Genomic DNA, 16,738 nt, shown 5'->3' with positions numbered 1-16,738 from the left:
TAGCGGAGATGCCATTGAAGAAAATACGTTGAGGAGATCCAAGAAACTAACTAAGAAGGTCCTAAATCTACCAGATAAAGCAAGAACGGTAAGCTGAAACCTTTTGTATTAAGATAGAGTAACCAGAGAGGAATGAGAAACTGAATGCTGAGAAAATAGCCAATTTCCGTGTTGTGCTTAAAGAACTGTCTTCCTTTGGACATTTTGTCTACAAGCGGCATCTTAGGCTCGAGCCGAATAGGAAACTGAGGCTTCGGACTGTTTATATTGGAAGAAGGAAATAAATGTTATTATGTTAAGTTTAAATTTGAATGCTAGCTAAGATTTTTTTGGGGGGGGGACAAAGTTGAATATAAGAAGGAATGTTATCTCATGTAAAATTTGCCAGACGAAACACGTCTGATATAATCCATGCCTGGATTGTAGAATAAGCCTGTATATGTATTTTCTATGTATGATAACTGAGCAGCTAAATAGAAATTAATAGAGTCTGAGAATAGATATATAAGGAAGAGTACGATTTTGATAGTATAAGAGATTATAGAGGAGAACCTTTTGGATGTGTTTATTTAAGAAGGGGGGGGAACTCAGACTCTTTTAGAATTGAAAGTTTGACTAAAGTGTATCTCTTTGTTTTGCCAAAATAAATGTATTTCTTATGTGTAAACCAAATGAGTCTGTCATGTTTCTGTGGATTGAATTACCGCTTGAAAAATCACGAGCCGTGCATTAGAGGGAAATCCATTAGTAACTAAAGAAACGGGACCACGACTGCAAACCTCTTGATCCCTGCATTCCTTTTTTTGTAATCTAAGATTGTATATCAGAATTCAGTTGCCAGCTGGCGCAGTCATAAAATAACTATAAATTTGTCGACAAACAGAATAACTGATAATAACATAAGGTAAAAGATAAAAATTAAAGTTAAAGATAATAACATAGGAAAAGTTAGAGATATAACAGACCATATTGGTCTGTTCCAATCTCATTATCCATCTAATATTCCCTTGTGCTATTTCCCCATCTTCTCTTTTTGATAAATGCTTCCAATATTTTGTTTCAGTTACAGAGACATCGTCAGGGAGCACAAAATGGGATTTGTAACACACGCACGCGCGCACACACACACACAAAAGTCAGCACAAAACTAACTGAAATACATGGATAGAAGATTACATTTCTAATTAGGTGGGATGCCCTGTATGGACACTTTCAGCAGCATAGGATGTGAACTCAAAGTATTAGTGTTTCCCATATTTTGGAAGCTTATGTAAACATATTTATTTAATTAGGCCGATTTTTCTCTTAAAAATCAGCCTAATTTAAATATATATGATGCATAATACTTCCCAACATTCTGCCTAAGGAATTATTAGCACATTTTCTAAACACATTGTCACTTTATTCATAACATGCTGGAAATTCTTCATCCTTGTTTAGCTGGGATGGGATGATTGTGTTTTACAGAATGTTTTGATGCATATTATTAGCTTTCAGATTTGCATCAAAGAAAACAGGTGTTACACTTTTGTTTCCCCATATCTGGAACCTCAGCATCAGTTTTCTTGCACCTTGCATCTTTGAGAGACTCATTCAGTGCAGGTGGTATCACTCCATTAAAGTAGGCTTTGGCGATTAATTTTTCTATTAATTTAAAAATTGGATTCATCAATAAGATCATAGATGAGAAATTTGCATCACCATCCAGTTTATTTACTGCTTATTTGCAAAATTCCATCCACTTATCTGGGGCATCTTCACTAACATGCTGCAACATTTGCATTTTGTATGGATGCTATTGTGTTTTGTCGTGAATTGGACAATACTTGATTGGCTGACACTGCTTTCTGCAGACAACTTGTGTACTTTTAGGGGACTTTTATGAATTTTAGGTAAACCATATATATACACACACAGTAAACCCTCGATTTAATGGACTAATAAGGGCTAAGGGGTATCCGTTAAATCGAAAGTCCGTTACATCGCGAATTTTTTAAAATAAAAATATCTGTAACATTATACTGCAGTTTTATCAATATTAGCATCGTAATAACAAAAAAATTGTTTTACACACAATTTTCACACTTTTAGATAAGTTAATGCGAAGTTAATGTTTGCCTGTTGAGGCGCTTGGTTTAAGTAATCTGCTGTGAAAAAACTATCAAGTTTTTTTTTGAACTTTTGAATTCTACTTTTTTTTATAATTAACTTCCCAAAATTACGAAATTGTGTGTAATAAAACTGCTGCAGAAAGTCACTCTATGTGACAAAAGAACCAGTTACAGTGCGATTGGTGTGATCACGTCCTAATCATTCGCCGAACATGTTTTTATGAGTGGTGACTCATTTATGTTGGATGAATTACTACAGTGTTTTTCCAACATATGATGGTCTATTTGCCAAAATTTGTTAAAAATAACAGGAAATTAATAACAAAAAATAACCTGTTAATTTAATTATAAGCAAATCTTGGTTAAAAGCATTTTAAAATTAACAGTGTGTTAATTTTCACATGTGACATACGACCAGAAATTTTTTCCATTAAATCGAGGGTTTACTGTTTATATATGGAGGAAATGAGAAATGAAGAGTTTGAGTTTTTTTTGTGATGTCAGGAGGCCAGGAAGATGCTTTTTAAGTAGGTTTTTAATTTTTAACCTGCATTCTGATGGGATCATAATCTAGTGAGATGTAGGTAGAGTGGTCTTGGTGAATAGTATCCGTTATACAATTGGAATAATTGTTGTTTTTATTTATGCAGTCTTAAAAGTTGTTTATATTTTGAAGTATTAAAATTTGTCTTAAAATATTGAAAATAGTACAGTTTCAGCCATGAATAAAGCAATATTTGGAAGTTTTCTGATTTATGTGAAGATTCAGAATTTGCAAAATGTAAAATATGCAAACAACAAAATATCTGGGTGATACAGAAAAAATAAATACACATCTCTGATTCATCATGTAAAAGCACAAGCATAGCAATGAATTTGTAAAACAAAACTGAAATATCAAACCACAATATCTAAAAAAATCAATAAAAATAAAAACAAAGAATGTTGATGACAAATAGGCAAAATCTTTGCCTTATGCTATAGCTGAAATTATTGCATTGGATAACAAGCCATACTGAACTGCTTAAAAAGAAGAAATTTCAAGGCTAATGAGTAAATGTACTCTGCAGCATAATTTTTTTGATTTCTTTTAGCAATGGGCTACCAGCTGTCGCTAAAAGTTTTTTTCAGAAGCTGGAAATTTTCAAGAGTTTTTCAGAAGCTGGAAATATTTATGAAGACTATTCCCCAAAACACTTAAAACTTCCTTTTCCAATATCATAATTTATTGCAAATTCATTTGAATTAATAAATCTATAATTGTTCTCGATATTTCACAGTTTAAAATAAAAGTTCGTTAATATTTTTATATTTAAGAAAATAAGTGAAATATTTTTCTTATTTTTATGCTGTGCTATTTTTGAATAAATGTTTCTTATAAAATTAAATGGCAGTTTTATTATATTGAAATGGAGCATATTATGAATCCATCTATATTTTATAGCCAAATGAAGAAAGAAATGTAAAAGTTTTGAAAATTATCAGAGAGCTGATGAGAACACAATCCTCAGAATGGGAATTGCCTTGACTTTCGTTAATTGAATTACAAACTCTGCCCAGAAGTCTATTCACCTTTTCTTAGTGTATTGATTAGGTTTCACATGCCTGACAGCTGTTTCAAACCACTGGTAATCAGACTTTAAATTGCCCAAGTTCTAAAAACTTGGAGCCACAAGCAGACATGAAGAAGACAAAAACTTTCATTCAGTAATTTAGTAAACTTTTAACTTTTTTCCATTGGTTTACTATAGTACACTTACATCAGAAAGTTGAATTCATCATAAATGAAATCTGGATGTATAATAAAATATTAAATTTTTTTTCATATTTTAAAATATTAAAAAAATTTAATATTTTAAAATCCTCTCAGCTCTGCACTTTAATATTAGACATAATTTTATATTCTCCTTTTTATTTTCGCTATACACTTTGGTATTAGGTCTAGCTACTCACTGATGAAGCCTCAAAAAAGGCTGAAACCAGTCTGGGTAGTGACCTCCCTCCATAATGTAATAACGGTATACATTTCCTAGGAAATGTGTTTTTACATTATGGAAAATACCTAAGAATAGCGATCTGAACTCCCCCACCTTTGCAATGAGTTGCCCGGTATTGTACTACGTACTAGGATCACTTGAATTTGCTAACGCTAGTGTCGCCGATACTTTATAGTTTACTATATTCGGCAAGAAACTCTCTGATTCCAATCTTTGAGTTTCTTATTCGGTTTTAAAACTATGTGGGATTTAATATCCCCTTAATTTAAGTAATCCTTTTTATCTTTTTTATTTTCTCATTTTTCTGTTTATTTTTCATTTTAGCAATGTAAAATGAACAATATATATATATATACATGCTCAGGTCTCTTTTTATGCGGTTTTGAAGTTATGCGGTGCATAACTTCAAAAGTTGTGTACCGTTGTACATAATGAACAGCGTGTTGCAGCACATTCTGGCGTAACGTGATTAACGTATAAGCAGTGAGTGTCCGTGAAGTTTAATTTTACATGTGAGTAAGTTTGTGTTTGTCTTCTCATTATCGTAAGTCTCAATTTTGCTAATTTTTATTTTAAAGATTTAATTTGGCCCAATGGAGAGAAAAAAAAAACAGCCAAAGAAAAGCAATTTCTTTCGAAATGAAAATTGCAATTTTAGATCACTTAACAAAAGGAGAGGGAGCTATGGTGATTGGTAAGCATTTTAATTTAGGTGAATCTACTATAAGAGCAATTAAAAAGAATGAAGTCACAATAAGAAAATCTGTCATTTCTGGCACAAACATAAGTGCGAAATTATCATCGTACTCAAGAGGTGCTTTATCAGAAAAAACGTAACGAGCTCTTGTAATCTGGATTGAAGAATTAACTCAAATAAGAATTCCTATAAGTGGTTATTTAATTAAATAAAAAGCTCTTTGGTTTTATGAATGAACAGTTGAAGCAATTGGAGCCATTTACTTCCGCTTTCCAGGCTGATAAAGAATTTTCAGCTAACAAAGGATGGCTAATCGAGTCTTTAAATAGGAATGCATTTCATAACGTGAAGATTACAGGTGAGGTCGCAGTAGCAGATGAAGAAGCAGCCAAAAATTTTCAAGAGAAGTTAGTCAAAATTATTCAAGATGGTGGATATTGTCCCAGTCAAGTGTTTAACCTCTGACGAAACTGGATTGTTTTGGATGAAAATGCCTAGTCGAACTTACATCACAAAATCTGAGAAAAAAGCAAGTGGGTTTAAAGCAAGTGAAGATCGAGTAACGTTGTTACTTTGTAGCAATGCATCAGAGAATCGAATGTTGAAACCCCCCCCCCCCCCTCCTAGTAAATCAATCTCTAAGACCACGTGCTCTAAAAGGCAAAGATTTAAAACAGCTGCCGGTACATTGCGTGGCTAATACAAAGGCCTGGATAACAACTGTTGTAGTTATCAAATGTTGAAGTCATCTGCATTTAGAACATCTAGATATGCAGGTAGTGTTTTTTCCACCCAATATACAACAAGTATTATTCAGCCATTAGATCAAGGCATAATTGCTACTTTTAAAAAATATTATGTTAAGCACACTTTTCAATTTATATTGGATAAACTAGAAAATGAATCATTAACAGTAACTGACGTTTGGAAAAAAATTTCTATTTTGGACTGCTTAAATCATGTTGCATCTGCTATTGCTGAAATAAGACCACGAACTTTAAATGCCTGCTGGAAAGCAGCTTGGCCTGGATGTGTTGCAAACATTGCAACCATCCAATCATCTACATTATCAGTGAAATCTTACTTTGGCACATGAAATTGGTGGAGAAGATTTTGATACATTGGAAAATCATTTTCTTGTTAATGACACAAATTCTGAACGAGCCTTTAAATTCCAACATGAGTCGAAGAACGGTATGTCTGGATATCGCGAGCTGTATAAAAAAATTAGTAAAATCATCATCGCAAAGTTTAATCACCGATTACATTGTCAGAAGCAAAAAATCAGCAAAGAACAAGGTAATTCTGTTGCTAATTCTGTTTGTGAAGAACCATTGCCTTTACCATACAGATCGATGCGCTGACTATATCTTCTGGTGATGAAAGTAATCTCGCACCAGTTCACAAACGTTGCCGAATATTGTGTAATAGTGACAATAATTCTCGTGAAAAAATTACTTTTCAATAAAAATTAAATGAATAAAGCTTTAAAACAAACTTAGGAATTTTTATAAACTTTTTTAATGCGATTTTAGGTTTATTTTAATTCATTGCTTTGGTTTTATGCGGTTTTAGAAAATTATGGAACATATCCCTAATTTTTCAACATAAGTTAGGTCTTTTTTGTACGATTTTTTATATGTGGTTTTCTGTGGAACATATCTACCGCATAAAAAGAGACCTGACTGTGTGTGTGTGTGTGTGTGTGTGTGTGTGTGTGTGTGTGTGTGTGTGTGTGTGTGTGTGTGTGTGTGTGTGTGTGTAGAAAGTTTTTTACTTTGGGTATACTATACGTTCAAGATACCAAGCAATTTTATAAACTTGGTTTTAATCCTTTTTCCCAAGTAAGCAAACAGACAGGGTAAGTCAAGTTTGCACCTGAAGTATTTTCAGGTCTGAGGCAACTTGTAAAGGTGGAGTAAGCTCTGATCACTTTCCTTAGTATCACCCATAATGCAAAGCACATCTCCTTGCAGACATGTATGATGCTGTGCATTAAGAGAAGGGCTACTTACCAGACTGGTTTCGACCTTTATTGAGGCAGAACTTATAAATTTTATCTATACAAGTTGCAACAAAATTCTTTGACCTTATTAAATGAAAATCTCAGGATGAGAGAAAGATATAGAAAGTTTTTTACCTTGGGTATACTGTACGTTAAAGATACCAAGCAATTTTATAAATTTGGTTTTAATCCTTTTTCCCAAGTAAGCAAACAGACAGGTAAGTCAAGTTTGTGCCTGAAGTATTTTCAGGTATGAGGCAACTCGTGGTAAAGGTGAAGTAAGCTCTGATCACGTCCTGCTGACGATACCTCAATAAAAGTCTAAACCGGTCTGGGTAGTGGCCCTTTCCTTAATGCATAGCATCATACATGTCTACAAGGAGATGTGCTTTGCATTATGGGAGATACTAAGGAAAGTGATCAGAGCTTACTCCACCTTTACCACGAGTTGCCTCAGACCTGAAAATACTTCAGGTGCAAACTTGACTTACCTGTCTGTTTGCTTACTTGGGAAAAAGGATTAAAACCAAGTTTATAAAATTGCTTGGTATCTTTAACATATATATAGTTTATAGAAGTGAGGTATCATCTCCACTCTGGCTCATCGTGCCCGGTCTGTATTGTCAGATGAGGAGGAGCTAAAAAATGAACTACAACATCTCAAAAGTACCTTCACAAATAATGGCTACTCTTCAAACTATCAATAAACAACTATACCACCGTCCTCAAAACGACACAGGACAACCCCAAGGGTTATATCTCTTTACCATACATCAGCTTACTCTCCCGGAAACTAAGAAGAATTTTGAAAAAAATTAATATAAAAACGTGCTTTTTCCACTCTTCCTAAACTGAGATCAATTCTAAGACAACCAAAACAAGTTCACAACCATCTTCAGTTTCCAGGTGTATATAAAATCATATGTGACTGTGGGAACCATATTATTGCCAGGATGGACTGAGAAGTCCATCCTCCTGTGTCTGATATTCTTCGAGACTAGTCTGTGACAGGATATTGCTTATAGTAGAACCAGAGCAAGCGCCCTTTCAAGCCATGTCCTGTTCTCAGTGAACACAAATAATGAAGGCCGCCAACACGAAATATACCGGAATACAACATTAAACATTCATATATGCCACGATGAAGTAGAATGCCACATAGTTGAATCAAAAAAAAATTATCCTAGATTCTTCTCACATAAACAGTAACCTTAGTTATAGTTTGCCAGACTCACATGCTCTTCTATCAGATACTGGTGCACTCGTGAAGTCACATGCTCGCATATGCCTAACAATAGAACTTTAACCCGGACTGTAGCTTCAGTTCAAACTTAATTCCAGTCATAGTCTGTTATTGTAGTGGTACAGTTTTTCTTTACAGTGTTTTTTATGTTTACTATTAATAATGTTCTCACACCTGAAGAAGTTGGCATTCCAACGAAACATGCTGTGTGTTAAATTAAATTAATTTGTTTTTCTAATTCTCAGAATTCAGTCAGTAAATAATATGAACATATCTACATACCGAGTCAATATAGCTGATAATCATATATATTATATATATGTATATATTCTGTTTTCATAATGGAATGTATGTATATATGTACGTAATATATTTGGTTATGAAATATGGATTAATCTGTTTATTTACAATGCCGAAATGAAGACTTCTGGGCTCTTTGATAATTATTACTCTTATGCAGCAACCACTGTTAACCTATGAAAAATACTACTCTCTGAAACAAGATTACTTTGGTATTGAATGAGATTTCTTGCAATTTTAAGGTTTCTACCTGATCTCTGATAAGAACCCACAGCTCAAGACACAATGGCACAGCTGTTATGGCATTGAAACCTTAATGAAAAGCACTAATAAAAGGTGAATATACAGACTAGCATGAGTTAAGGCAACTCTAGTGCTGAGGATTGCATTCTCATAAGCTATAGTCAATTTTTGCACTTCCAAAGTTTTGAAAATCGACAAAAATTGTTAGTTTTAAAAAAATAAAAAGAACCAACCTTATTTCATAGCTGTGTGTGTGTGTGTGTGTGTGTGTGTGTGTGTGTGTTCAGCTATTAGGCTGTTTTTTTTTTTTTTTTTTTTTGCATTTTCATGTGGTTACATGGTGAGGTAAAGTATTATTACACATTTGTTTAATCTTCCTTCATCTTGCAATTGGGCTGAAGCACCAAATATTCAGCCGAAGCATACTGAATTAAATTGTATAATATTTAAATATTAAATCTTGGATTAATTTGAATACTGTGAAGCTTCCAGTTTTCTGAAATCACATAGGGGCAATGGACATTTATGGAAGTGCTTTCACATCTTATTGCAATGGTTTCTGAAATTCTTAACATGATTTCACTATCTTGAAGGTCAAGTATAGTAGCTTTTTTGATTTGAGGAATGTGGTTCTGTTTGAATGCGTGGATCATGATTTTAGTTTTGCGTATTTGATTTTTTATTATTGTTTTTTGTTCTTATTGCTCAGATAGTCAGGCATGGGTATGTTGCAGTTGCAGAAATGTACTGTGACCATAGCCATATTATTGTGCCTGTGCAAGTAACCTCACAATCATATGAAAAAGAAATCTGTGTACCGTACCACATTGTGGTATTCTAAAATTTCTTCATGGAGTAAAATTTAGTAGGTTTTAAAAGGATAATCAGTTTGTAATTAGTAGTGAAGGCTAATTTGTAGTCTGTGTGTTTAAAAATATACTTAAACACTTTATATATAATTTGGGTATATGGTAATTTTATTATTTTATGTGTTGGAAAATATATTCTTTAATGGTAGGACTGATTAATTGAATTTTGGCTGTTTGGTTTGCGTAATTTTATTAATTGCATAGGATAATTTCGATTTTTGAAAATCTGTGTTATTTTTTAATTTTCTTATTGATATAACCATTTGTAGTTGAAAAGTTATACACATTTATAAATTGTGAAAGAATAACTGATTTTTAATGGAGTGTGGATGATAGGAGTCAAAGTGCAGGTAGTACCCAATATATGTAAGTTTATGGAATATTTTTGTAGCTATATGGTCATTGGATCTAATTAATGTTAAATTAAGAAAATTTATGGATTTTTTGCATTTTGATTGTATGGTAAATTTAAGTCTATTATTGAAGTTACGTGAGGTTTGTAGGGAAGTTACATATGTTGGATCTCCAATACATAAAACATCATCCATATGTTGGCCATAACAAGTAATTGGGAAGGGAAGGGTTAATAAGTTAGACTCCAGATATGACAAAAATAGTTTGGCCATTTGCCCACCAACATTTTGACCCATTAGGAGTTTGAAAGTTTGAATATAACTTATAATTAAATTTGAAAAATTTGCTGAGATTATTAACTTTATGAAGACTAAAATTTCATTAGGGATTACCTTTGTACATGAGTCTAAAGTATGTTTTTCCAGAAGTAAGGTGTGAAATGATGTCTAATGTCCCTGGGGAATTTGGCATTTTTATATAGAGCTGTCACATATAGCAAAGTTAGAACGTCATTTTGGAATAGAGTAAGTTTTGGTATTTTATGGAAAAGATCATCAGTGTTTTTAATAAGAAAATTAGATATGGTCAATAATGGTTTTAGTAAGGAGATGTGGTGGTATCTTTATATGAAATTATTGGACATATTTCATAACCTACTTTATGCATTTTGACTTGTCTGAATATATATGGAGCGCAAGTGGTCTGGTGTATTTATTTTTTTTTTTTTCAATATTGGTATCTTATTTTCATTTTTTAAATTGTGTAATATATTATCAGTCGGTTTAATGAGATTGGGAGTAGGGTTGTTAGATATTTTTTGGTATGTATTTTGATCATTCAGAATTTCTACTGTTTTATTATGATAATCAATATTATTTATAATTCATAAAAATTAAAAAAAAATGCATAATTTTTGATTATTCCCCCCCCCCCCATTGGTGCTTCAGCCAAATTCTGTTTAAAACTGAATATTCAGTATTTAACTTTGGCCAAATCATGGTTCTGTGTGCATCCCTAATTATAACTTCTTCAAACTTGCCTTTTCAAACTAAAAATGGGTATGCAAGTGCTGAAAGTTTGTGAAACACTATGAGGAAGATTTGGATGAAGATCATACTTAGTGATTTATTGATTAGTTTAGTGCTATAACCAGAAGGTGAAGGTAGCGCTGATAAAGGACAATTCATTATTCAAAAGAGAATCAGTGGAACATAAAATGTGTGCACAATGCACCAGCATTTTAATAATGCTTGTCTTCTGAGATGGATGATGATGAAATGGCATTAACGTACTTTCCATTATGTGTTAATTTTCTGTAAATAGAAAACTGTAGACTGCCATTAGGTTGTTGAAAGATAAGAATGTCCAAAAATGTGAGGCTGTTGTCTTCTTCCATCATAAATTTTAATTCTAGGATGAACTGAATTAATTTTGTCCAGAAATTTAGAAATATCAGGCAGTGAATAGTTTTTTTTTTCTGATGGCAAATATGTTATCAATAAACCTGAGCCATATAGAGGGCTTAGAAGAAAAGATATCAAGAATATGTTCTTCAAAATGTTCCACATAATAGGTAGCCAGAGTCGGAGAAATAGGAGGTCCCATTGCAGTCGACTCCTCAGTCTATTTCTTAAGTTTAATTTGGCAAGAAAAATAACCAGCATTTATAGAAAAATCGAATAATTTTGCAATGTCAAAAAACATTGCATAATTAATGGATCAGTCAAGGGGGATATTTGTGATGAGCAAAATGATGTCAAAAATCTTCTGAATTTTTAATAAAGAAAGAAAGAATTTCCACTAAATGAGACATGTTCTAAAAATTTGTTAGTTGGACAAGCCAATGCAATTTACAGTAGTACTCAGAGGAATATTCCCCTTATGTATCTTAGGAAGACCATAAAGTGGGGTTAGCTCATTGAAGATGAACCCAAATTATTTTTTGTGTCTTCATCCCAAGATTATGCCAGAAGATTATTTAGTTGTATATTAATTAGGATCTCTGGAAATGCATCTACACTGGTGTCCAAAAGCTAAGGGCAAACTACATTTTCAACTGTATATAAAAAAATTTTCATGACAACAGCCACATGTGGACATAAATTTATTGCCAGCATACTAATAAATTATATCACTAATAAATTGTATAAATTATTGTCAGAGTACTAATAAATTTAATTTCATTCAAATTAAATTCCTAAGTACATAGTAAAGAAATTAATGTATAGTGCTTACATAATGTTGTACCATACTTAACAGCAAGTGATTCAGGAGTTCTTGAGGCAAACTGGCTAATCCCTCCATAAGAGCAAGGATAAGGCCTTGTTTGTTTTCTGGGGGGGGGGGATTTAGAGCAGCAGTGCATCTCTCTATTACATCCCAAACATGTTCTATGGAGTTGAGATCTGGGGGAACATTCTGGCCACTTGATTTGATTAAATATCCTCAGTCTCCAGAACTATCTCCACTACCTATATGTGATGTGGTGTGACATTGTCATCCATAAAAATGAATTCTTTGCCTACAGCATGGTGCTGTAGGCAACATGACATTGAAGAACTTCATTGCAATATCGTTCACCAGTCTTGGCCCTTTATCCAGCACTTGTAGCTCAGTACATTCATCAAGCATAATATCTCCCCACACCATGACCCCAGCACTGTTGTTGTATCTATCCCCTTTCAAGAACGTTCTCACAATGGTAAGCAGTACCACTTTCTCACCAAATCATGTCTTGTCTAGAATCAGAGGAAAGACTAAAATGACTCTCATTTGAAGAGCACATTAGCCGAATGGTATCTTGTCCAATTTTTATGGATACAACACCATTGAAAACGTGCTCTATGATGAGCTGTGGATAAAGGGACGCAGACTACAGGCCTTAGGGCTTATAGGCCTACTTGTCACAGACGTCATACCACATTTTGTCAGGATATCTGCATACCTATGCTTGAATGGAGCAACCTTGCCATGGTGTGCCAATTACATTTTTGTTCTAACCAGAAATCTGTCTTCATGCTCTGTAGTAGAGCAAGGACGACCTTTCTCTTAGCAAACACCTGGAACACATTCCATTGGTTTTAAAATGCTGCCCAGAGCCCATATACAATGCTATGTGAGATTCCAAACTTTCTGGAAATATCAGTAATTCTGCAGCCTTCTTCAAGCTTTCCAATAATTCTTCCACATGTGAAATCATCTAGATGATGTCTTCAAGACATTACAAGACATCGAGGTTTGCAACTTTATTCCTTCAATACACAATTCACTTAGCCCAGCCTTTTGTCCTTTATCCTGTTGAGTCTTGCCACATCACCCCTTTGCATGTGATTTGAAAATTTCAACGTTTACTCACTTGCTACTTGAAATCATCAGTTATACATATTACCACAAGCTGATTCATCTGAATTTGAGGTTGTAATCTTCAGAAATAGTGTTTGTCCTTAGGTTTTGGATACTAGTGTATATGTGGTATGATCATGAACTGGAAGATTAAGTTTCCTGCAGTAATTATTTTTATCCTGTATGACAACAGCACATCATTTATCACCTTTGGTTATAATAATATTCTTATTGCATGTAAGAGATGAAAGTCCTTAAATTTTTTTTAGACAAATAGGCTTGAGAGGTATAAATTTGAACAAGATATACGCTACTTGAAAATGAATTTTACTTGCAGTAGAATAAGGCAAGTTATGAAGGCAGTTATCAGTATTAACATGAAGTCCATGATGGAATGGTTTTCAGAGTTGATGCAAAATCTATACCTTTAGACAATATAGAGATTTCATCTTGAGGTAATGGATAGATTGATATATTAACAACAGTTTTCATGTTGTCATTGCAAGATTCAAGGGGATGATCAATGTTTAACAGTGACTGAAATTTCGGAATATGACAGTCTTTAATTATTGCAGAAACTCTGCCAATTCAAAAGAAATTCTTAGTGTGTTAAAATATTTAGAAGACAAAACATCCTTATAACTTAGCACCAATATGACAATTGATACAAAATAGCTTTTTTACTTGATGAATCTGATTAATTAAAAGAGAACGACTTTCACGTGAATAGATCTTATGTGCTTGTGAAGAATGAAAAACGTATTTAATTTGACAGCAAGTAGGAATTATCTGCACTCCTCTGTAACATTTTAAAAAGGTGTTGGCTGTCTTCTCCAATTTTTTTCCCAAAACAGATCTTATTTTTAAAAAAGATTTTAAAAATACTCTCTGTAGAGGACACAAATGATCCAAAATGAGACGTAAGTGGATGACCTAAAATTTAAATTATGGAATAGCAACAAATTTCATGTATCTATTATTTTGGGTATTGATATTGATATTTCACTAAAGCTTAATGGAAATTACGTCATCTCAATTGTAGTACAAGGCTAAATATTCCAATAATTTTAAAATTACTAATTAAAATTTATTTTTGAAAGGTATATTGATATGAAAACATAACTGGATATTCTTGAAAGAAAACATAGCTGTTTTGTGGATTCTTCAAATTTAATTATTTACAAGTTTTTTTTTTAGTACAGAACTTAGGCTAACACTAAAATAATATAAGAATGAAAATAATGCTGAAAAGGAAGAATCAAGAAATGTATGCAGAGATAAATTTATATAAATTAGAAACATGGAATAGCAAAAATAAGAATATAATCCAATAATGTATTATATTAAAGTATGAAATAAATGCAAATATAATAATATGGAAGAAGAGAGTCAGCACTATTATTGATCATTTTAAGTAATCATCAGATTACAGAAGAAAGGAAAAATGAACCCCTAATTATGAGGTTATTATGAAGCTCACTGAAGTATGCTGTTTACCACTGCCAGTTATTGATAAATGTTTATCAAGGTAACTGTTGACATTTCATTAAATTTTCATATTACTTATTGTAAACTTTGATGAAGGTTCTGTTAGATGATTGATTTAAAATTCAGTATATGGTCAGGCGATAATGTAGATATTAGTTCGTTAGAAATAGATTCAGTATATGTATTGGTAAATGCTAAGGATTATACATTCTGTATAGTTTCATGATGATTGAATGTTCATACCATACATTCCATCACAAATATTTTTCTTTATCCATTTTTATGATAGCTTTGAAGATTAAAATGTGATATTTTTTCCATCTTGAATTCTTATCTTTTTTATATAGTTTTATTCATGTACTGTTGTTCATTCATATTCATGTTGTTCATGTTGTTTTATTTATATTCAGTTGTATATTAAATATGTTTTTTTGTAGGAAAGATCAGAGGCTTCTGGTCAAAGACATAAAGCATATGAAGAAATTCAGAAAGCTTGTTCTGCTGTTGGGGCAGTAATACAACATATACAATTCAAAAAACTTGATTTTGGAGAAGCTAATGTACTTCAGATATTTTATAATGCAGACGTAGCTATTGTGGACCTCTCCATATTGGTATGTTTCATAACATTTTAGTTATTTGTAGTTAATATTTTAATATATATCATAGTTAGAGGCTTGTGTAGCTCAGTGGATGTGGCGTTTGTACAGCACAGTGTTTGTCCGCATGAAGGAAGACTTGGTTTCGAATCTAGTCAGCAACTAGAGGAAATTTTTGCCAGCTTGGTTGGCCGAATGGTTAGCATATCCACTATCCAGCCAAAAGGCTGCTGGTTTGAATCCTGCCGTGGGCATGGATCAGGGGCCCGCCGGCACAATGTGCAATATGTGCGATGCACACAGCCGCCAAAGATTTCAGGTGAGGAGGAAATACTTAAAAAAAAAACATTATTCAATAATTATATCAAAATAAATTACATTTTTGTTTAAATTTTAATTACCATATTCGCCTGCATATAAGACACATCCCTTTTTTGTGCACATTTTTTAGGGAAAAAACTTTATCACTGAATATTATAATGAATTTACAGTATTTCAAATATAAAGTAATAAGTAGGTCTACTTTCAACAAATACCTAATCTAATTAGGAAAGAGTACCCACCTTTTAATCTTCTTCATCAAAACCCAGAAATTCATCTCCAGAGCTAAATAAGAGACACTTGAAACCTTTTCTAAATCAGAATCTGAGTCATCATACAACAAATTGTCCTCTGTATTATCTAGTACATTACTAATGCCACACTTCTTAAATGATTTAACCACTGTCTCAGTTTTCACAGCATCCCATGAAGCTTTGACCCACTCACAAACTTGTGAAATACTAGGCTTCTTCCTGATAGCATAACCTCAAAATCTGAAGACTGCATCCAGCAGTCTTCTGCTGGATGTAGTCTTCAGATTTCACTTCAGACTTCCACTTCTCCTTCATAAATCGCTGAAATGGTTTATTAATACAGACATCTAAAGGTTGAAGCTGACTAGTTAGACCTCCTGGAATTACAGCTAACTGATTTTCAATTCCTTGAGTTTATTTTTAACATCTTCTGTTCTGTGAGAACGAAACTGATCCCATAGTAGCAGGGCAGGCTTCTTCAACAGTCCGCCAGAGTGCCTAGACCAAATGTTATCTATCTATAACTGGAATACTAGAATGTATTCCAGTAACTGGAATACATAACTAACGTAATTGGAATGCTCTTCCACACCGCACAAAAGAAATCGCATAACTTGGAACAGAGAAAATTTCCAGAAATGAAAGTAATAAAAAACTGAGTATCGGCATATAAGACACACCCTGTTTTTCAGACCTATTTTCAAAGAAAAAAAGTGCATCTTATATGCTGGCAAATATGGTATATTTTATAGATTTGTCTTAACCAAATTATTTATAATCACTTATTTGTTATTATTCCTTAAGATCTTATTTTATTCTGATCCTAGTTCTAACAAGTAGTTTAGCGTAAACACGTAAAAACTTGAACTTGCATGAGTTTACTGTTTACAGGATGATATGCATTTGAATTTGTTT

General features: G+C 32.9%; 1 protein-coding gene across 6 annotated transcripts in view; it reads left to right on the top strand.

Annotated features, from left to right (window-relative positions):
- Ask1 (apoptotic signal-regulating kinase 1) overlaps nucleotides 1-16,738 on the top strand; it is a 937,451-nt gene that overhangs the window by 87,510 nt on the left and 833,203 nt on the right. For all 6 annotated transcript variants that reach the window (XM_090395264.1, XM_090395267.1, XM_090395262.1 and 3 more), the window contains exon 4: nucleotides 15,087-15,263. In XM_090395264.1, coding sequence (XP_090251390.1) covers nucleotides 15,087-15,263 — 177 coding nt within the window. The remainder of the gene's footprint in view (nucleotides 1-15,086; nucleotides 15,264-16,738) is intronic.

The sequence above is a fragment of the Typopeltis vanoorti genome, chromosome 7, assembly GCF_054136105.1.
Source record: "Typopeltis vanoorti isolate ZY-2024b chromosome 7, IOZ_Tvanoo_1.0, whole genome shotgun sequence".
In the NCBI taxonomy this organism is placed as follows: Eukaryota; Metazoa; Arthropoda; class Arachnida; order Uropygi; family Thelyphonidae; genus Typopeltis; species Typopeltis vanoorti.
The sequence above is the reverse complement of the archived record's forward strand: the minus strand, read 5'-3'. Positions and strand labels throughout refer to the sequence as shown.